Raw genomic sequence first — 21862 nt, 5'->3', positions numbered from 1 at the left:
ATTTGTAGGGCTGGCAGGGTGGAATGAGCACAGAGTCTAATAGCTACCTGACTATTTCCCTCATGAGGAAACACGTATCTGACAGGGTTTTCATCTGGTTGAAATATAAGAATGTCAGGCCATGGAAGAACTTAATAGATGCTAGATTTCCTTTTTTTTGAGACGGAGTCTCACTCTGTCGCCCAGGATGGAGTACAGTGGTGCGATCTTGGCCCACTGCAATCTCCACTTCCTGGGTTCAAGTGATTCTCCTGCCTCAGCCTCCCGAGTAGCTGAGAATACAGGCGCCTGCCACCACACCCGGCTAATTTTTTATTTTTAGTAGAGATGGGGTTTCATGGTGTTGGTCATGTTGGTCTCGAACTCCTGACCTCAGCTGATTCGCCCACCTCGGCCTCCCAAAGTGCTGAGATTACAGGCGTGAGCCACCACGCCCAGCCTAAGACTAATTTTTACTTTTATTTTTTGAGATAGAGTCTTGGTGTCACCCAGGCTGCTGTGCAGTGGTGCAATCTTGTCTCAATGCAACCTCCACCTCCTGGGTTCCAGCAATTGTCCTGCTTCAGCCTCCCGAGTGGCTGGGATTACAGGCATGCGCCACCACGCCTGGCGAATATTTGGTATTTTTAGTAGAGATGGGGTTTTGCCATGTTGGTCAGGCTGGTCTTAAACTACTGACCTCAAGTGATTCACCTGCCTCAGCCTCCCAAAGTGTTGGGATTACAGGCGTGAGACATTGCGTCCGGACTAGATGCTAGATTTCTAATAAGCTGCTCTGTTAGCTAGCTAGCTAGCTAGTTATTTTGGTATTTTTAGACAGGGTCTCGCTCTGTTGCCCTTAACCTCCTGCTCAAGTGATCCTCCCACCTCAGCCTCTGAAGCAGCTGGGACCACAGCTGTATCCCACCATGCTCGGCTAATTTTTGTTTATTTTTTTGTAGATAGGATCTCATTAGGTTGCCTAGGGCTGGTCTTGAATTCCTGGGCTCAAGCGATCCTCCTGCCTCGGCCTTGTTAGCTAGATCTTCTTTTTTTCTAAGACTTGCCCTGTTGCCCGGACTGAAGTACTGTGGCATGATCTTGGCTCACTGCAATCTCTGCCTCCTGGGTTCAAGCAGTTCTCCTGCCTCACCTCCCGAGTAGCTGGGATTACAGGTGTGTATCACCAAGCCCAGTTTATTTATATATATACTTTTTTATTTTTTTTGAGTTTGAGTTTCACCCTTGTCGCCCAGCCTGGAGTGCAATGGCGCCATCTCGGCTCATTGCAACCTCTGCCTCCCGGGTTCAAGTGATTCTCCTGCCTCAGCCTCCCAAGTAGCTGGGATTACAGGCACCTGCCAGCATGCCCAGCTGATTTTTTTTTTGTATTTTTAGTAGAGACGGGGTTTCACCATGTTGGCCAGGCTGGTGTCGAACTCCTGACCTTACGTGATCCGCCCACCTCAGCCTCCTAAAGTGCTGGGATTATAGGCATGAGCCACCACCTAGCCATTGTTAGCTAGATCTTTTTTTTTTTTTTTGAGACGGAGTCTCGCTCCGTCACCCAGGCTGGAGTGCAGTGGCCGGATCTCGCTCACTGCAAGCTCCGCCTCCTGGGTTTACGCCATTCTCCTGCCTCAGCCTCCCAGGTAGCTGGGACTACAGGCGCCCAACACCTCGCCTGGCTAGTTTTTTGTATTTTTTAGTAGAGACGGGGTTACACCGTGTTAGCCAGGATGGCCTCGATCTCCTGACCTCGTGATCCGCCCGTCTCGGCCTCCCAAAGTGCTGGGATTACAGGCTTGAGCCACCGTGCCCGGCCTGTTAGCTAGATCTTAATGGGCCACCATGTTACTGGAAACCCCAGCAGCACCGGCCACTGCATTTCCGCGTTCCCAGTACAGCTGCCCTATGCCGAGGCAGAGACGGAACTCGTGGGGGCATTCAGGGCAGAGACCCTGGGTCACTGTTGGGAGAAACTCTGAGAAGGCAGGGCCTAGGTGGCGTAATTATCTTTGTACATTATCTGCCTCACCTACATGTGTAGTTAGGTTTCATCAAGGTCATGTGATATTGAAAAAAAATGACAGCTCTGGGCAAAACAACAGACACTTAAAAGCTGTGGAAATCATATGCTGGAATAAGAAGTGAGAAGAGTTCATGGCTGAGAGTTTCCACTTGATCTCCATCATGTTTCTCCTTTCTGCTCTCAGTCACTAACCACTACCCTTAGTGCCAGGCCCTATTATCTCTCGCTTTGTTGCTAAACGCCCAATTACATCCCCCTTCACCCACCATGCCACAGGGCATTTACTCAACACAGACTGAATCATGTCATTCCTCTGCCTGCAAAATAAAACACCTAAGCTTCACAATGAAGGCCCTTCTTCAACTGGCCTCAATTTACCTGCCTGATGGTACCACCTCCTATTCCACTGCCATGCAGTGCAGTCTGTGCTTTAATCACATTCAATTATTTCTTCTAGCTGGGATGTACCTTCTCTGAAGCTTCCTCTGTCATCATTCTCCCTTGTTCTTGAAGACCCTGCTCACTCAAACCCTTAGTCCTCCCATAAATCCTTCATTTCTTTGCCCTTTTACCCTAGTTCTTATTAGTCTGCCTCCTGACTTAATGTCATGTGAACACATCTGTCTCTGCTTAAAATATATTGTTCCATTTTTCACATCTTTGCCATGGAGGGCAATAATAAGTAATTGAGAACTACACACGAAGGGATGGAGAGAACCCTGGAGAAATGTTAGGATGAGCAGCAGAAGTCACCTACCTGTCCTTGACTTGCAGCAGGTAGCAGACCAAGCAGTACCCAGCACAACTTTGCACAAAATTTCGCTGGGCACTGAGGAATGCCTCAGTGGTGTAACTGCCATGCTCCTGTAGAAAGTAATCGAGCAAGGAGAGCTGTGACTGTTTCTTCACCTGATGGATGGACACAGCATTGACCACTGGTTCAATCATGCCACTATCAGCCGAAATCACAAGAATCTTGTATGGCTTGATCCAAAGGGGCACTCGCTCCTGTTCCCAAATGGACTGTGAGGAGACATGGAGGATACAGGACTCTTATCTTTCTCCAAACTAGAGAAGGAGGCTAAAACACCTCCCTTTCTCTAACCTCTCTCCTTGCTGGCACTGGATTCCAAGCCACCAAGTGAGTAAGACTCACTTAACCCAGTGAGAATCAGGGAGTTTTGAAAGGAAGTCTAGGGCCTGACAAAGTCAGGAAACTACACTTAGGTATGTGGGAAAAGGTATCACATAAGTAGAAAGTCCAAGAGAGGCAGGGAGAACAGGGAACTTCACTATCCCCTCTCAAGCAGGGAGAATGGGAGCTGTAAGTTCAAATAATAAGAAAAAAGAGGCCAGGTGCGGTGGCTTATGCTTGTAATCCCAGCACTCTGGGAGACCAAGGAAGGTGGATCACCTGAGGTCAGGAGTTTAAGACCACCCTGGCCAACCTCAGTAGAGAGTGAAACCTTGTCTCTACTAAAAATACAGAAATTAGCCAGGCGTGGTGGTGCATGCCTGTAATCCCAGCTACTCAGGAGAATCGCTTGAACCCAGGAGGTGGAGGTTGCAGTGAGCCAAGATTGTACCACTACACTCCAGCCTGGGCGACAAAGCGAGACTCTCACCAAAAAGAAGGAAAAAAAAAAAAAAAAAAAAAAAAAAAAAAAGAAAGGATTTAGGTCCAGAGAAGACTTCTCTGGAAAATGAAAATATTTATATGGTATAAAGAACAGTATTTAGGCCGGGCGCGGTGGCTCAAGCCTGTAATCCCAGCACTTTGGGAGGCCGAGATGGGCGGATCATGAGGTCAGGAGTTTGAGACCATCCTGGCTAACACGGTGAAACCCCGTCTCTACTGAAAAATACAAAAAGCTAGCTGGGCGAGGTGGCGGGCGCCTGTAGTCCCAGCTACTCGGGAGGCTGAGGCAGGAGAATGGCGTAAACCCGGGAGGCGGAGCTTGCAGTGAGCTGAGATCCGGCCACTGCACTCCAGCCTGGGCGACAGAGCGAGACTCCGTCTCAAAAAAAAAAAAAAAAAAAAAAAAAAGAACAGTATTAAGCAAATTAAGTGGCTTGCAGGTGACTAACCCAGGGGGATCAGAAGATCAATATTTCAGCATACTATAACCTACCTGCTACAGACCATTTGGGAAGTTTTTTTTTTTTTTTTTTTTTTTTTTGAGACGGAGTCTTGCTCTGCTGCCCAGGCTGGAGTACAGTGGCCGGCTCTCAGCTCACTGCAAGCTCCGCCTCCCGGGTTCACGCCATTCTCCTGTCTCAGCCTCCCGAGTAGCTGGGACTACAGGCGCCCGCCTCGTCGCCCGGCTAGTTTTTTGTATTTTTTAGTAGACGGGGTTTCACTGTGTTAGCCAGGATGGTCTCGATCTCCTGACCTCATGATCCGCCCGTCTCAGCCTCCCAAAGTGCTGGGATTACAGGCTTGAGCCACCGCGCCCGGCCTTGGGAAGTTTTTATGTTGTTTGTTTTTTAAAGGGGGAGGACCAAATTATTATTATTTAAAAATTTGGGCTGGGCATGGTGGCTCACGCCTGTAATCCCAGCACTTTGGGAGGCCGAGGCGGGTGGATCACGAGGTCAGGAGATCAAGACCATCCTGGCTAACACAGTGAAACCCCGTCTCTACTAAAAAATTAGCTGGGGAGGCTGAGGCAGGAGAATGGCGTGAACCCGGGAGGTGGAGCTTGCAGTGAGCTGAGATCACACCACTGCACTCCAGCCTGGGTGACAGAGTGAGACCCTGTCTCAAAAAAAAAAAAAAAAAAAATCGATTACAACCAATTATGTTGGCATTAAAATTAGAGGCATTAAGTTTGAATAATGGATATATGCCAAAAACCAGAAATTGAGTTTGGCAAAAACAGGAAAGGAAGTCTTCCAGTAATTTCAGTTTAGAAATCAATTTAGAGAAATGAACCCCATGTTTACAATGATCGTGCCACAGATTTAAACTTCAGTAGTGCATTAGTAAACTTCACATTTAGATGTTCAGTTTGAGATCTGATAGCATTTCTTGAAAAAATCTCAGTGTCTTGTATAAATAAATTGGTCTTCATGTGCCTTAGCACACACTTAACACTAGGAGAAGGTGGGTCACTAAACTTTGCCTTAGCAAAATTTTGTTTTTGGCTCACTTCAGTTAGAGATGCTGATTTCTTCGGCCAGTCGTGGTGGCTCACACCTGTAATCCCAGCACTTTGGGAGGCCAAGATGGGCAGATCACCTGAGGTTGGGAGTTCGAGACCAGCCTGGCTCACATGGAGAAACCCTATGTCTACTAAAAATACAAAATTAGCCGGGTGTGGTGGTGCATGCCTATAATCCCAGCTACTTGGGAAGGCTGAGGCAGGAGAATTGCTTGAACCTGGGAGGCAGAGGTTGCGAGATCGCGCCATTGCACTCCAGTCTGGACAACAAGAGCAAAACCCCATCTCAAAAAAAAAAGAAATGCTGATTTCTTCAATTGGTCTTACTATGTTGATCAGGCTGGAGTGCAGTGGCTATTCAGTCTCGATCCTTTTACTGATCAGCACAGGAGTCCTGACCTGCTCCATTTCCAACCTGGGCCAGTTCACCCCTTCCTTAGGCAACCTGGTGGTCCAGGTCCCATATTGATGACGAACTTAGCGCGGAAACCCAACTGGCATAGCGGACTATAGCCCAGAACTCCTGGGCTCAAGACATCCTCCCGCCTCAGCCTCCTGACTAGCTGAGATTACAGGCCCATGCCAGGGTGCCAGCCCATCTTGGAAGTTTTGATCTAAAAGGCAAACACAGCACTCTAAAGTTCAGACTTGGAACAGGGCAGATGCAGGTCACAAAAGGGCCAAAAGAGGCCGCTGTGGAGTTGTTCCTATGGCTATTCTTCCCAGGGGAAGTTGCACTAGCTTTTCTTTACTCTGCTTTTGTTTTAGACCTGGGCAGGAAGGTGGTCCCCAGCAGAATAATCTGTGTAGTCACCTCAGGTTAGCTGGAGTTGGGCTGAGTTCCCCTCCTCTCTCCTTTTTTTTTTTTTTTTTTGACAGAGTCTTGCTCTGTCGCCCAGGCTAGATTGCAGTGGCGCGATCTTGGCTCACTGCAACCTCCACCTCCTGGGTTCAAGCGATTCTCCTGCCTCAGCCTCCTGAGTAGCTGGGATTACAGGCACCTGTCACTGTGCCCAGCTAATTTTTGTATTTTTAGTAGAGACAAGGTTTAGCCATCTTGGCCAGGCTGATCTTGAACTCCTGACCTCGTGATCCAACTGCCTCGGCCTCCCAAAGTGCTGGGATTACAGCCACTGTGCCTGGCCTCTCCTTCTCTTCTCTTACCTGCAGTTGCTTCAACACCTGAAAGGCCAGAAGCTCTTGCCGAAGGTCATCCCCACACTTGACAATGACTGACAGGAGCCGCCAATTGGGGAGATGGCCATAGGGGGAGCCCTCTCTGATCCGCCTGTGAAGAGAGAAGTAAAGGGTGTCAAAGGTTGATGCCACAGTGAGGACAAGAGACATAGGTTCCACAAAAAATCCCAAGCAAATGCCCCATAGGGCAAGGACCCAGACAGCCTGCGAGTCTGACAGATTTTTTTGGAGGCTGATGGACAATAAAGTTGGTACAGTGAGCCCTTGCAACTGCCTCTGAGCTTTGAGAGGTGTTCAGAGACCCACACCGAACTCACCGTACTTTCTCCTGCCAGGGCTCTTTGAGAGCAACTGCAGAAGGATCTTCTGGGTCTCGTTTGAAGGCTGTCGGGGTATGAGCCAGCTGTTCCGAAAGGCGCCGGCTGTCAGGAAGAAAATACATCATTTGCTTGGAGGAGCTACCCACAAGCCCCATGCCCAGTCTATACTGACATTTCCTGCACTGTCTCCTGGATTCTGGGCACACGAAGGTAGGAACCCAGGCTGAACGGGACTCATGGAAGAAAACATAACCAGTGACAACTTTTTGCTAACTTAGTGATTGTAGTCATGTTAAAATTAAGATTACCAGGCTCTCCATATTCTTCTACCAAGACTGATTCAGAATGGGTGTCTCTAGAATCTGCATTTTTTTTTTTTGATAAGAGTTTTGCTCTGTCTCCCAGGCTGGAGTGCAATGGCGTGATCTCAGCTCACTGCAAGCTCCGCCTCCCAGGTTCACGTCATTCTCCTGCCTTAGCCTCCCAAGTAGCTGGGACTACAGGCGCCCGCCACCACACCCGGCTAAATTTTTTTTTGTATTTTTTTAGTAGAGACGGGGTTGCACGTGTTAGCCAGGAGTCTCGATCTCCTGACCTTGTGATCCACCCACCGTGGCCTCCCAAATGTTGGTATTACAGGTGTGAGCCACCGCACCTGGCCTAGAATCTGCATTTTCAACAAGGCCTCCTTCCTCCCTCTGGATTCTGACAAACAGTTGCTTTGAGACCCCACTTTGAGACACACTGCTCGAACTCCTTCCTGGGGTGCTTTTTTTTTTGAGATGGAGTCTCGCTCTGTTGCCCAGGCTGGAGTGCAGTGGTGTGATCATGGCTCACTGCCAGCTCCGCCTCCTGGGTTCATGTCATTCTCCTGCCTCAGCCTCCCCAGTAGCTGGGACTACAGGCGTCCGCCACCACGCCCGGCTAATTTTTTTGTATTTTTAATAGAGGCAATGTGATCTGGCCATACCGGATGTCCCCTGCTGCAATGAACACAGGCTCCTTGCTCTCCTGGCTAGTGATGCTGTCCACAGAGAACTGGGAGATGTTGTCACAGCTGTTGGTATGCACTTCGGGGAGCTGGAGATAGCAGGGGAGTGCTGGTCAGAAGTGCTAAGTATAGGTCTCCTGTCTTTCCCCTCCTGCTTGCTTGCTATCACTGCAGCATGCTCATCCCTCCCTTTCAAACTCTGCTTATACACCATGTTGATTACTTGGACCCCAGGCTGCCCAGAGCAGCATTTCTCAACATGTGAACTACCTGCATCAGAATTACCCAGAATGCAGACTCCCAGGCCCCACCATCAATCTGAATTAGAATTACTGGGAATGGGATCTGAAAGTCTGAATTTTTAACAAGTTCTCCAGAAGACTTCCAATGCACTGAAGTTTGCAAACCCCTGCCAGGACCATCATAGGAGCTCAAAATTTCAGCCTCACTGAGAACCCCTCAAGGTTAGGGATGTGTTCTCCCCTAGAGTCCAAAGCAGACCCTCCGCAGACTAGCTTCTGACAGTTTTTCTTCAATCTAAGTCATTCAATCTTATCTTCTCATCTCTCTCTAACTACAGAATATTCTACCAGACCCCAAGGCCCATGTCAAGTCTCTTCTCTCCTTTATACCAGAGAATTTCTTCTCAACTCCATTTGTCACCTAGTACACACTGCTTTGTTGTATATCTAAATTTTTTTTTCTTAAATGTCTAATTTCTCCAATTGGACTGTAAGCTCAAAGGCAGAGATTCTGTCTTTTGGCAGAGTGAAACCTGGCTGTGGGGTTTTGCTCCACCTCCCGGGTTCACGCCATTCTCCTGCCTCAGCCTCCCGAGCAGCTGGGACTATAGGTGCCTGCCACCTCGCCCTGCTAGTTTTTTGTATTTTTTTTTTTTTTTTCAGTAGAGATGGGTTTTCACCATGTTAGCCAGGATGATCTCGATCTCCTGACCTCGTGATCCGCCCGTCTCGGCCTCCCAAAGTGCTGGGATTACAGGCTTGAGCCACCGCGCCCGGCTGTTTTCTTTTTTTTTTTTTTTTTTTTTAAGATGGAGTTTCGCTCTTGTTGCCCAGGCTGGAGTGCAATGGTGCGATCCTGGCTCACTGCGACTTCCGTCTCCCGGGTACAAGTGGTGATTCTCCTGCCTCAGCCTTCCGAGTAGCTGGGATTACAGGTGTGCGCCACCATGCCTGGCTAATTTTTTGTATTTTTATTTTTATTTTTATTTTTTTTAATTTTTTTATTTTTTTTATTTGAGACGGAGTCTCGCTCTGTCACCCAGGCTAGAGTGCTGTGGCCGGATCTCAGCTCAGCTCACTGCAAGCTCCGCCTCCCGGGTTCACGCCATTCTCCTGTCTCAGCCTCCCGGGTAGCTGGGACTACAGGCGCCGCCACCTCGCCCGGCTAGTTTTTTTGTAGTTTTTAGTAGAGACGGGGTTTCACCGTGTTAGCCAGGATGGTCTCGATCTCCTGACCTCGTGATCCGCCCGTCTCGGCCTCCCAAAGTGCTGGGATTACAGGCTTGAGCCACCGCGCCCGGCCTTTTTGTATTTTTAGTAGGAATGGGGTTTCACCATGTTAGCCAGGCTGGTCTTGAACTCCTGACCTCAGGTGATCCGCCCACCTCAGCCTCCCAAAGTCCTGGAATCACAGGTGTGAGCCACCACGCCTGACCCTGGCTGTGTTTTTGGTTTGTTTTGTTTTAAGACAGGGTCTCACTCTGTCAGTCAGGCTGGAGTGCAATGCTGTGATCTTGGCTCCCTGCAGCCTCCGCTTCCCAGATTCAAGTGATTCTTATGCTTCAGCCTCCCAAGTAGCTGGGATTACAGGTATGCTCCACCACACCTGGCCTTTTTTTTTTCTTTCGAGACGGAATTTTGCTTGTCACCCAGGATGAAGTGCAGTGGCGTGATCTTGGTTCACTGCAACCTCTGCTTCCTGGGTTGAAGCAATTCTACTCCCTCAGCCTCCCGATTAGCTGAAATTACAGGCACATGCCACCACGCCTGGCTAATTTTTGTATTTTTAGTGGAGATGGGGTTTCACCATGTTGGCCACACAGGTCTCGAACTCCTGACCTCAGATGATCCACTCGTCTCGTCCTCCCAAAGTGCTGGGATTACAGACGTGCGCCACGATACCCGGCATAATTTTTCTATTTTTAGTAGAGATGGAGTTTCACTTTGTTGGCCAGGCTGGTCTTGAAATCCTGACCTCCAGCGATCCACCAACCTCAGCCTCCCAAAGTGTTGTGATTACAGGTGTGAGCCACCGCACCTGGCCAGCTGTGTTAATAGCTCTACATAAAATTCTGCTCTGGCTCTTCATGCCCCAGAATAAAGTCCAAGTTTCTTTCCCCAGCTTACAGGGTCCTTCCTGTAGTCTGGTCCATGCCCACGTGTCCAGTCTTATTCTTCACCACTTCTTACCCCACACCTGCACATCACAGCCAGACAAAATTTCTTTCAGTTCCTATAATGGCCCAAGCTCCCTTTTGTCTTCTGGCCTTTGTACGCAGTGTTCCCTCTGTCCAGCAGTCTTTGTCCAGCTAATTCCTACCCATGCTTCCAGCCTCAGCTGAGAGATTATTTCCTCCAGGAAATCTCTTGTGATGCCTGCCCTAAGTCTGGTGCTCCTATAATGTCCTATCCTTTCCACCATGACCTGGCTCTCACCACACTACAACTCTTGCTTACTGGCCTTGTTCTCTTTCCAGTTAGGTCATACACCCCTTGTAGGCAGGGGCCAAGTATTGTTCACTAGCACATAGCACTCAGGTCCGGCACATAGAAGGCCCTCAATAAATATTTCTTGAATGAATTAATGTATGACTTCTCATCCTCTGTTATTCTATGACAATTTTATATAGGTGTTCAATAAATATTTTCATTAAATTTCCCTCACTCCCCTTGGCCTAGAAGTTCCTCTTTACATTTAAATCTGAATTCTTTCACCAGGAAAACGAGCTCTACCTGAATCTATTCCAGACTACAGTTGTTCAGAGCTTTCTCCCTCTTACCTCTCACTACCTACACCACTCATTTGGGTACTTGCCTTACCCTGCCTTGGGATATGCTGCCTTGTTTCCAACATAGTGACAGCTCCTGGAGAAAGCTCCTGTGCCCCAGCATTACCTCCTTGAAGCTTCCTCACCTCCACTTGCAGCTCGCCTATGTCATCCACCGACCAGGCCTCATCATCGTTGTCATAGTTGGGCACAGTGCTGAAGCTGCCAGCTCGCTGCTCATGAGTAATACCACATTCGGGCAAGTTCTCTACGGACCTCGTACTCCGAATTCGGTTCTCAGGGATTCGGGCAGGGACACTGGTGGTGTCAAAGTTTTCACATTCAAGGACTTCCACATAAATCAGGTAGGGAGCCTGGGGGAAGAGTGAGAACAGTATTTGCAACTTACTTCCACCACTCACCCCCAAATCTCAACTCCGTTAGCAAGGTTCTTCCTGCCGTCCTTTCTCCTAGTTCCAGCCTTCCTCCAATAGTCCCCTGAAACTACGAACAAATGTTTCAACTGAGCTCCAAAATGTACAGATGATGCATTTGGGCCAAACCACTCTAGACTATCAATTACAGCCTGTAAGGGAGGCCTAGATGCCTCTGTGGGCTTGTCCTAAAGACAGGGCCCAGGGAGCTACAGTGGACAAAAAGACTGGGACAAAGCTGGGTACTGTCCCAAGGAGCATCCCAAACTTCAATATTTCCTTTGAAAGAAAAATATGGGCCAGGCACGGTGGCTCATGCCTGTAATCCCAGCACTTTGGGAAGACGAGGCGGGTGGATCATGAGGTCAGGAGTTCAAGACCAGCCTGGCCAAGATGGTGAAACCCCGTCTCTACTAAAACTACAGAAAGTAGCCAGGCACGGTGGCAGGCGCCTGTAATCCCAGCTACTCAGGAGGCTGAAGCAGGAGAATCACTTGAACCTAGGTGACAGAGGTTGCAGTAAGCCAAGACTGCGCCACTGCACTCCAGCCTCAGTGACAGAGTGAGACTCCGTCTCAAACAAAAAAGAAGAAGAATCTGAACCATGAATATCATGAATATTCCAGTCAGCATACACATTCAGCTAATTCTCTCCAGTGTGAATTGGGCATCCTTCTCTCCTTCTGTCTGCTCACTCTGATCAGAAAAGGTCTTAGAAACAAAATATTTCTCTATGCTTATGGTTGCTGTATCTGCAAAGCTCAAGAATTATAGAAGGGCTGGAGAAGAGCTACCAAAATGACCATAAGGTGTGGTGAAGAACAATTCTCCTAAGACACAGCAAGAAGGAAGCTAAAAAGATTAGGTTTCTTTGGTCCAGAAAAACAAAGCCCAAAACAAAGGAGGGCTCTCAAAATCACAATCGCACTGAGACAGGGTCATGGTCGACATATGCATCATGAACTATGACGGGAGACTAGGATGTTGGTGGGGGCATCACTGGTCATACACACAAACCCTGAACAACCATGGGTGAAGAGTCACATCCAGGGTAGGGGTTTGGGCCAGAACCCATCTACCTTGTCCTTGGAGTTGAGGACAACAGCCTGTGTGTGGGGTACACGGACCACGTGGTGGTCAAAGCCAGCAGTGGGCAGCCAGACTCGGGCAGGGAGCTTATGGTTGAGCAGGGAGAGCTCTGAGATCAGCCTCTGTGTCTTCTGCTCTTTGGTGGGGAGTGTGGCCAGCCGCTTGCCGATCGCCATCAGGGACTTGATGAATTCTCTCTCAGGAGCCAGTCGAACAGGCTACAGGGGTTTGGGGTAAGACAAAAGATAGTGAAGAAACCATATAATACAATGGCCCACCCACTCAGTCACTCCTGGCCATGCAGGCCGGGGACCCCAGTATCTGGAGAACTTCCAGAAAGGAACTGCTTTTTAGTCTTAGTAGGCGCTTCCACCCACCCTTCACAGCTCGAATTGAGAATAGCCAGCACATTCCTTCCCTATAGGCTATCCTTGAGGGTAAGGGAGGCCATGAGTCCAGGTAACTAAGATGCACCCCTCTTCTCTTGAACTTGGGTTCCTTAAGGACTGTACCAAGGCTTCAGAGTGAGCAGGGGGACAACATCTGGATAGGTTAGCCAGGGGCACAGACAGAAGAGCTGCTTACATCTGAATTGTTTCACCCTTCTCAAGAACAGGGTTGTCCCTCTCCCCATCTGGATCCCTGGGCTAGATCTCTGCCGAGGGGCTCTGTCAAGTCCCGCAAGGCTAGAGAAGGGAGCCCCACATCAATATTTCCACTTTCTTTTTTTTTTTTTTTTTTTGAGACGGAGTCTCGCACTGTCGCCCAGGCTGGAGTGCAGTGGCTGGATCTCAGCTCACTGCAAGCTCTGCCTCCCGGGTTTACGCCATTCTCCTGCCTCAGCCTCCCGAGTAGCTGGGACTACAGGCGCCCGCCACCTCGCCCGGCTAGTTTTTTGTATTTTTTAGTAGAGACGGGGTTTCACCGTATTAGCCAGGATGGTCTTGATCTCCTGACCTCGTGAGCCGCCCGTCTCGGCCTCCCAAAGTGCTGGGATTACAGGCTTGAGCCACCGCGCCCGGCCCAATATTTCCACTTTCAAAGAGGGAAGATGCTCGTCATTCAAATTACTTCTGTTTATTTCCATGGTATCCCCCTGTCCATCCCCCAATCTCTTACAAGGCATCAGTGCACATGCAGGGGATGGAAAGAGTATGAGCCGATGAGCAGACTTTGCATTAATCAAGGAGAAAGAAAAAGCAGATGGAAGGAGGCAGGTGGATGGAGAAAGCAACAGCTCCTTTTAGCCCTTGATGATGGCCCTGAAGACCTGTCTCTTTTAGTGACTCCTCTTTGGGTCCTCTTCCCCTACCTCTCAGTGACTAGGTTCCCCATATGAATTCCCTGCTGTGAGTTTGGCTCCTTGTGCTGGGCAATTCAGTCATCCTCAGAACGAGCAAGGTTGGTCTGGGAAGTAAGGTGCAGGTGGGGAAAAAGAGGGACTCAGCTAGACATGAAGAAGGGCTCTCTTCCCAGTCTAAGCCCTTCTGCTGTAAGGAGCATTTTATCAAGATAGCCACCCAACTCCCTATCCCATCTCCCCTCAGCTGGATAAGAACAATCTCTCCTCCTCTTGTAGAAACAGCATGTGACTCACCAAGCCTTTCTCTCCCTTTCCATGTGTCTTGCTTAGTTTCTGGATTGAGAATTTCTATCCTTGCTCCCTCGCACTCTAAAAGAGCTTCTTTTGAAAACTGGGAAGTATCAGGTCTACCTCTCCATGTGCAACAGTGCCAGGATTCAAAGGAAAAGCTCAGCGTGGCCTTTGCCTCTTGGGAGATGACTCAGAATGCCACATAGGGAATGAAAGAGGATGTCTGAATCCTTCAGGAATGCTTTAGGTGACATTGTTGGAAAGAGAAAAAGAAAAGGAAAACAATGGAATTGGGTTTCTAAGGTCCCTGAAAATATCCTGGGGGTAAAAGAGAAAGAAAATAAGAGGAAATTTGAAGACTCACTTCTTCCTTCATCTGAATCCACTCAGATGGCAACTGATCTCTGTCCCAAGGACCCTCTACCCCCAACCAATTCATAATCATCTTAGATTAGAAAAGGCAGAATTCCTTCCCATTCTCAAATCAGCATTTGGGTTAGGGGCCCCTAAGTTACGTGAGCATGTTGGAAATGTGACCCCAGGCCTCAAGAGAGAGGCTCTGCCACGTGGGAGGAGATAGGAATCATGACTGAAAGGGGATCAGCACAGAACAGAGAAAACTGATTTGATAGACAAATCAAATAGAAAATATAAAAAAAATCATCCAAACTCCCAGAGGTCCTGCATTTCCTCTCAAGTCTTTGCCCAGCAACAAGGTCCAAGACTCTGTGGGACCAAAGGGTCATGGTTAGTCCAGAGGGAACAAGAAAGGAGAGGGGATTATGGAACATCCTGGGCAGTGAGCTGGAAAAAGGGAAGAACTCAGACCTGGAAAAAATGTGGTTGAAGTTAAAAAAGAAAACCAGTTGTGGGGAGGCAAAACTTTCCTTCAAGCCAAGTCCTATTTGTTTTTGGAGTCAGCTCACCAGCACAGGGCCTCACATTTAGAAGATTATTAATAAATATTTCATAATCTGATGGCAGAAGCCATGGGGAAAGGGTTCTGGGTGGGAGAAACAGGACACTGGGGGTTTCTGCTAGGCAGTTTTTGGCTCCAATCCAGGAGTGAATTCTACCTCTCTCCCAGCTGTTTGCTCCAGACACTCAGGAGCTGGGGGCTGAGCAGCACTATACTCCAGCTGTCTCTGAGAGAAGGATCAGCTGAGCCTGGGCTCTGGCTTTCCACCACAAAGGTCAGGGAGAGCAGATCTGGGAGGTCTGGGAGGGAGGAGCTGATCTCCCAGGAAGAAAAGGGGCATTTTAACTTCAGCCTTGGCCTGGGGGCTCAGAAGACCTGGGGACGGAGAGGAAATGCAGCCATTGGGGGAGCCTGCCACCCAGTCCCAGCCTGACCCCACTTACGGAACTGAATGAATTATCAATACTCTCGGTGCTGGAGGAGAGCTCCTGGGAAAGGGCCAGAGGGCAAAGGGAGAAGGAGGGGGTGGGAAGGGAGGGGAGAGAGACAAAGGTAAAGAATTTAGCTCCAACTTGGATCGTAACTGCTTCTCTAGTGAAGTTCTACCTTTCTGCTTTAATAAAAGAAAGTCAGCTCAGACATGCTACTTGCCCAGATGCGTGACCACTTGTGGGAGATGCTGGAAGGGCAGCTCAAACTTTAAGGTCAGAAGGACTGAAGAGACAAAGCAGCCTCTGCTTTTCACTTTACTCCCTTCTATTCTCAACTGAGTGGATCTTCCTTCTAGGCCAAAGCTCTACAGCTGGGTCCCTAGGGCAGTAACTGTACTGCCAAGCTTCCCTGCTCTTTTTTTTTTACCCACTCACATGCTGTCAACCAAGTCCTTCTCCATGGGAATCACCACAGGACTGAACTTAACAAGCTGCATGGCTCCCATAATACTGGAAATCCCATGTTCCTTCAGCTTTTTGGAAATCTCAGGGAGGAAGAAAAGCTGAACTTTCAGTGGCAGGTATACCTCTTCTCTAATTAGCCTCATTATCACCCTGGGAAGCTGAATCCCAACCTTGAACCTGTGTGACAAAGAGCATGCTAGACCAATGAGCCCAAAATCTCTGGGCTGGATGCTGATGGGAGAGAAGGATAAATCAATCTCCTATCTACCAAAACTCCTTAGGCTTCCTATCAGGCTATCCACATGACAATCAATATATTACAATTTTTGATATAAGTTGGGGAGTTAGGTCCTAGCTATATCCATCTAGGCTGGATAGTCAGCTGTCCTATTTCCAGCCCAGAGGATTTATCTAAACATCACCCCATTCCTGTGTCATACGTGTCTGTGTGAAAAACAGGGGAAAGAGATGGTGTCAAACTCTCACTCAGCAGCTCTGAGGAAACACTCATACACAGGGTTCATCCTGGGTTCTGTCCAACATTGTCTACCAGGGCAGGGAACGGGGCAGCACGTGTGCACAAATCTAGGTTGGGAGGACGTTGGTGTTGGGGGGTTGGACTTAAAAGACAAAGTCCTAAGAGCTCCCAGGGCAGGAGGGCAATGGTCAGTGAGTTTCTACTCTGAAATCTGCTGAGTAGATTCAAGCATCCACTTGAACTCAGTTCCATGGTTTCAGTTCTATTCTAGCTGGAGGTCCTATAGTCAGGTCCTTCCTTCAAGAATGTGGGGACTGGAGCACTTTGAGGGAGAAGCCACACTTGGAAACATGCCCCTAAGGCAACAACTCTTCCATTTTGGGTAGAAGATGGTGGGAGAATTAAGGCAGTGAGGATGTCAGAGTCTATTATGACTTAGTGGTTCTATTTCTACCTATGAGCTGGTTGAAGAAGGAACAGCAGGCAGGATATTGGCTCCCCAGCAAAGCTCCAGCTGATTCTCACAGACAGGTCCTGTCTGACTCATTAACAGCCCTGGGGGAAGGGAGGTATATCATAACCTGCTCCTCTCCTCCTACTCCCTGGGCTTGAGTCACTCATACTGAGTCAGCTCCAGGGAATAAAGATGAAGCAAGAAGCTGACATCACACCACATCAAGCTAGAAGGCCTACTGGGGCTTCTAGTGTGACATGTGGCAGATTTCTCTGTACAAAGGTTGCAGTTCTGAAAAGACAAAGCTAATCTACTAACAGTGTCATTATGTGGGGGAGGGTGTGGTACCTAAATCACTCTCTCCTCTTAGCTCCCCCATTCTATACCAAAACATTTGCCATTTGGTTACAAATGGGAGGACAAACTGCCTGAGCAGAGTTCCCCAACTAGGCTGACAAAATGGCTTTGAAGAGGCAGGCTTTGAGGAGCAATGGTGGAAAATGTGAAAAATCAGCGCAAAGCCTTTTGACTGTGGGAGACAGTGTAAAGGATTCCTCATAGTAAGAAAGAGAACACTGTGAGAGGTGAGCAGAGAACAGCTCTGCAGGGAGACCATGGGCAGGAAGAGAACTGTACATGCTGACCCTGAGCCTCTTCTTTGAGGCCCGACCTCACCCTTGGGAGCTCCTCTACTGGTGGTGGGAGCACAGTATTAAACTCAGAACCTAAAACGAAAGCAAGAGATTGGAAGCAGAGTGTTAGGGTCTACCTAGAGATTCTCCTAAAGTATCTCCACTCAGGCGTTAATTATGTGCCTCATTTCAGTAAGCTGTATACTTCCTGCTTATGGCAGAAAACAACTTTTTCAAGAGAGTCACAAACTAAACAGTTCCCTAGATACTGGGGTTTTCATTATTACTTTACATGTTCCGAGAGGGAAGGATAACATTTTATCCCCCATCCTCCACAGCCTCTAGCACATGGCTTTGCACATTGTACAAGGTCAATAACTACATGTTGAGTGAATGAATGTTACTTGAAAGGGAAGAAGGATAAGTAAACGGAAAACCAATTCCTTTGGTATTTAGGGGACAAAGGCCTTGACAGACATATCCTCAAAATGCCAAAGGGGCTGGGTCTAGTCACTCATGCCTGTAATCCCAGTGACTTGGGAGGCTGAGGCGAGAGGATCACTTGAAGCCAGGAGTTTGAGACTAGCTTGGGCAACACAGCAAGACCTCATCTTTACAAAAAATTTTTTTTAATTAGCCAGACGTTGTGGTACACAGCTGTAGTCCCAGGTACTTGGGAGGTTAAGGTGGGAGGACTGCTTGAGCCCAGGAGTTAAAAGCTACAGTGAGTTATGACTGTGCCATTGCACACCAGCCTGGGCAACAGAGCAAGACCCTGTTGCAAGAAAAAGGGCGGACAGACAGATGGACGGGTGGGCGAAAGGAAGGAAGGACGGACGGACACACAGAAGGAAGGAAAAGGGTTGGGAGAGACCCCTGTGCTGGAGACTCTAATGCTTAGAAACCTAGTGATATTCATGTTTCTCTCTGTCTCTTTCTTGCTCTCCCATTTTCTGAGGAACCATAGTGAATTCAGGTATTTCATTCTGTCAGTATCAGATAACACTGGAGTGCCTGGGAACATAGTATCTCCTTCCTTTCCTGGATCTAGTGACCCAAGATAAGGAGTCAGGTTGGAAAGAATGGCAGCTACAGAACCCACCCTAAATGACATAAGTATTCACCTAATACCTGCCTCTCAGTGCCATCCATAATCTTATCCTGGAGTGGGAGTTAGATGCAAGGGAAGAGGGACCAAGGATCAGCAGAGTAAGAGAAGTCCTGAGGCCTCATATTTTCTGGTCCTAAGACGAGCGCTACAAAATGGATACAGAGAAAAGCCAAGCCTGACAAGAGGCAGCAAGGAATTCACTTCCAGCTGCTCACCCTCTGCTACAGGTTTGACCCCAAGATGAGACAGCTATCCAACCCTTTATGTTCCACCAGAATCTGGATGACTCTTCTTGTTCTGCAGCAACTTCCCTTCATGACCCAGGGCTCTGCTGCCAAGCTCAACCAGAAATGAAAATGGTCCATTCTAGCTCTGACAACAGTTTTGGCTTTGCCTGTGCATGGATGTGGAAGCTTACATGGCCATAGCCTGGGCCGTTCTTCCCCACATGGCTTCTAACAGCTGGGGACCTCGGGAAGTACATATTGAGAAACAACCAAGGCAGTTCAGCTGAATGATTATGAGCACCAGCTGGAGATTTGAGTCCTGGTCTGACATTCACTAGTTGAGGGACCTTGGGCAAAACATCTAATCTTTCCAAGCCTCAGTTTCCTCGTTGGTAAAATAATACCTGTGTCTCAGCATGGTTGTGAGGATTAAATGTAAAGTACTTGGCAAGATGCCTGGCACATAAGTGCTGAATAAATGTTAGCACTTTTAACTTTACCATTATTAAATTATCCTAACAAAATTCCAAATTTCCAGAGAGCAGGCTCTATAGTTTCCCTCCCTCTCCCTTGTCTCTAGTCACTCTGACTTCCCTCTATTTGAAAGAAGTCCCATTGTATCAAAAACATGGGTGGGTTATATGTCCCACAGAGGCAGATGCCAGGACCATAGCTATATGCATTTTTCAAAAAGTGCAAATTCCTACTTTTTTTCTCCCTTCTTTTCTAGGCTGGGCTGGAGGCCAGGAGGGAAGCCTGGCCAATGGTGAGTCAGAGAGGAGGACTGGAGCACCATTGTCTGGCTAGGACACCAGGTCACTGACACTTGGTAGTTCACTGGGCAGCTTTCTCTGCTATCTGTCCAGATGTGGAGTGAAGAGTAGGTATAACCTATTCACGTGGCCATCTCTTTCCTGCTCTGTATCCTAAATTATACCTCCAACTGCTGTTGTAGCTTCCTCTTCTTCCCAGCCTCCAGGTCCTTGACTAGGTACTAGATTTACTCTATACTAAGAGTGCTTTCTCTTCCCTTTGTGCTTCTCCCAAATGGTATGGGAAAGATACCAGCAAGGCACTCTTTCCCACAAGGAAAGGCAGGCAATAAAGGCATTCTCCAGATACCTCAGTGATAGAGAATGAACCTTACACTTATGTCAACAAAAGGTAGGATCTTCAGAGGGTAGTGAAAAGGGATTAGATTGTGAGTAGGAGTGGCCAGGAGAATGAAGCTGATATTCTATCTAACATCTCCCCTACCCCAGCACACACAAAGACAACAGCACCTTTTCCTTTCCCACAGATGCTTCTCTGAGAGCTATCTCAAGTCTCAGGTCAGGGTGTGGAGGGCTTCTGACACAGTTCTCATTAACACAATAGGTGTTAATGGAATGGCAGTTTGTTTGTTTATTTATTTGAGACGGAGTCTCACTCTGTCGCCCAGGCTGGAGTGCAGTGGCGCGATCTCTGCTCATTGCAACCTCTGCCTCCTGGGTTCAAGTGATTATCCTGTCTCAGTCTCCCAAGTAGCTGGGATTACAGGCACCTGCCACCATGCCTGGCTAATTTTTGTATTTTTAGTAGAGGTGGGATTTTGCCATGTTGGCCAGGCTGGTCTCACACTCCTGACCTTGTGATCTGCCTGCCTCAGCCTCCCAAAGTGCTGGGATTACAGGCGTGAGCCACTGCGCCTGGCCAGTGCAGTTTAATAAAAATGATTTGGGACACCATCAGGAGCATCAGCCTTACCATTACCTACATGACCTGAGGCAACTCACTTTCTCTCTCTGGGTCTGAGTTCCTCCTTTGTAAACTAAGGCAGTCAAAATACATGAATTCTAAGGTCTTTCCATTTTAACGTTCCGTGCTTTTATCAGTGAAATGAAACAGAGGGAGGACAGAAAGAAGAGCATAACCCTGTGTGTATATAGGAGGCATCATGTCTCCATGAAGCCCTCCACCACCTTTTGTCTCTGGCCCTCCCCAGAATTTTACCTCATCCTCATTCTCCACTTTAGGGTTGCTGGCTGTTCGTTTCAAGTTGCTGCTGAGACTTATGCTGGCAGTGGCATCTGACTTAGAGCGCTGGTGAGTCCTTTTGGAGGGAGAGAGCCCTGTGTCAGGGGCCGGGCTCAAGGAGGGCAGCTCCCTCTTCCTGTGAGCTGGCTTTAGCTCATCTGAGAGGATCAGCTTCCGTAGCTTGGTCCCACGGGAGTGTCGCTGAGTGGAAATGTGCATGTCTGAAGAGTAGGCCCCAAGCAACAGGGCACACTGGAGGGAAAAGTTAATGCTCTGGCGGCAACGGTGGACTATGTAGGGCTTAATGGCATCACCCACGTCCTCATCCATGTGGATGTACATGTTAAGCAACTGGGGTAGATAGAAGTCCACGTCCTCATTGCGGAAGTAGAAGAGCCGGTTGCCGATGTAGGCTTGTACTCCAGGCTCCTTGGAGTTATACAGGTATGAAATGGCCATGGAGATGTCAAACAGTTTTGACTCAAACAGCCTCAGGAGCCAAGACTGTTTAGCTGAGTTGTTCTGCCGCCGTCTTCTTGCTCCTTTGGCTGTGCCTGAGGCCACCGTGGCCCCCATCTCATCTTCCTCCTCCCTGATCTGGGCAGGTGGATCATCTAGGCAACGGATCTCACTGTCCACACCATCCCCATTGACCAACTCCAGTGGGGTGCCTCTGCTAGAGACTGCCACGCCTCCACGCAAAAGCTTGACCTTCTCCAACACCTCCTGGCAGGCCTTCTGGGCCACCTCAGGGTCAATCACTGATAATTCCCCGACCCCCTCCGTGATGACACTTAGCAGGGACCCCCCATTATTCCCTGGTGGGCCAGAAGTGGGCTCAGAAGTTGGCTTCAGGGTGGCAGGCTCCACTACTGTATCTCCCATGGCCACAGCCAGACTTCGAGCTTCCAAGCTACAGGAAGAGGGAGAGAGAAAAGAACAGAAAGGGAGACACATACACACACTGGTTAGTGGTGCCATCCTCAGGTCTTCCCTCTGCTATGACACCTTCCCAGGCACCTCCTCTTTTTGTCTTCCTGGACTCCTTCAAAATCAGATAAGAAGACATCTCCTAGGAAGCTTTCCTGACTACTTCCACTTCTGATTACATTACTCATCATTCCTCCTGTACTTAGTTACTCAGCTTAGCCTCTGTTCTTAGCTTATATATGTGAAATGTTGTTTTGTATAGGTTGTATTTATATAGATTTACAAATTCTTTTTTTTTTTCTTGAGCCAAGGTCTTGCTCTGTTACCCAGGCTTGAGGGCAGTTGCACAATGTGGGCTCATTGCAACTTTGACCCCTGGGCTCAAGCAA

At 48.5% G+C, this 21862-nt stretch overlaps 1 protein-coding gene across 10 annotated transcripts in view; it reads right to left on the bottom strand.

The window, feature by feature from the left end:
* PI4KB (phosphatidylinositol 4-kinase beta) overlaps positions 1-21862 on the bottom strand; it is a 38640-nt gene that overhangs the window by 4474 nt on the left and 12304 nt on the right. For 6 of the 10 annotated variants that reach the window (XM_010387185.2, XM_010387189.2, XM_030935457.1 and 3 more), the window contains 8 exons: positions 20520-21456; positions 15173-15217; positions 12207-12434; positions 10840-11067; positions 7663-7772; positions 6690-6794; positions 6340-6463; positions 2769-3034 (listed from right to left, as the gene is read on the bottom strand). In XM_010387185.2, coding sequence (XP_010385487.1) covers positions 2769-3034; positions 6340-6463; positions 6690-6794; positions 7663-7772; positions 10840-11067; positions 12207-12434; positions 15173-15217; positions 20520-21456 — 2043 coding nt within the window. The remainder of the gene's footprint in view (positions 1-2768; positions 3035-6339; positions 6464-6689; positions 6795-7662; positions 7773-10839; positions 11068-12206; positions 12435-15172; positions 15218-20519; positions 21457-21862) is intronic. The other 4 variants (XM_010387191.2, XM_030935462.1, XM_030935461.1 and 1 more) reach the window with 1 other exon arrangement.

Source organism: Rhinopithecus roxellana, chromosome 8 (assembly GCF_007565055.1).
Source record: "Rhinopithecus roxellana isolate Shanxi Qingling chromosome 8, ASM756505v1, whole genome shotgun sequence".
NCBI lineage: Eukaryota > Metazoa > Chordata > Mammalia > Primates > Cercopithecidae > Rhinopithecus > Rhinopithecus roxellana.
Note: the sequence above shows the minus strand (reverse complement) of the source record. Positions and strands in the feature narration are given on the sequence as shown.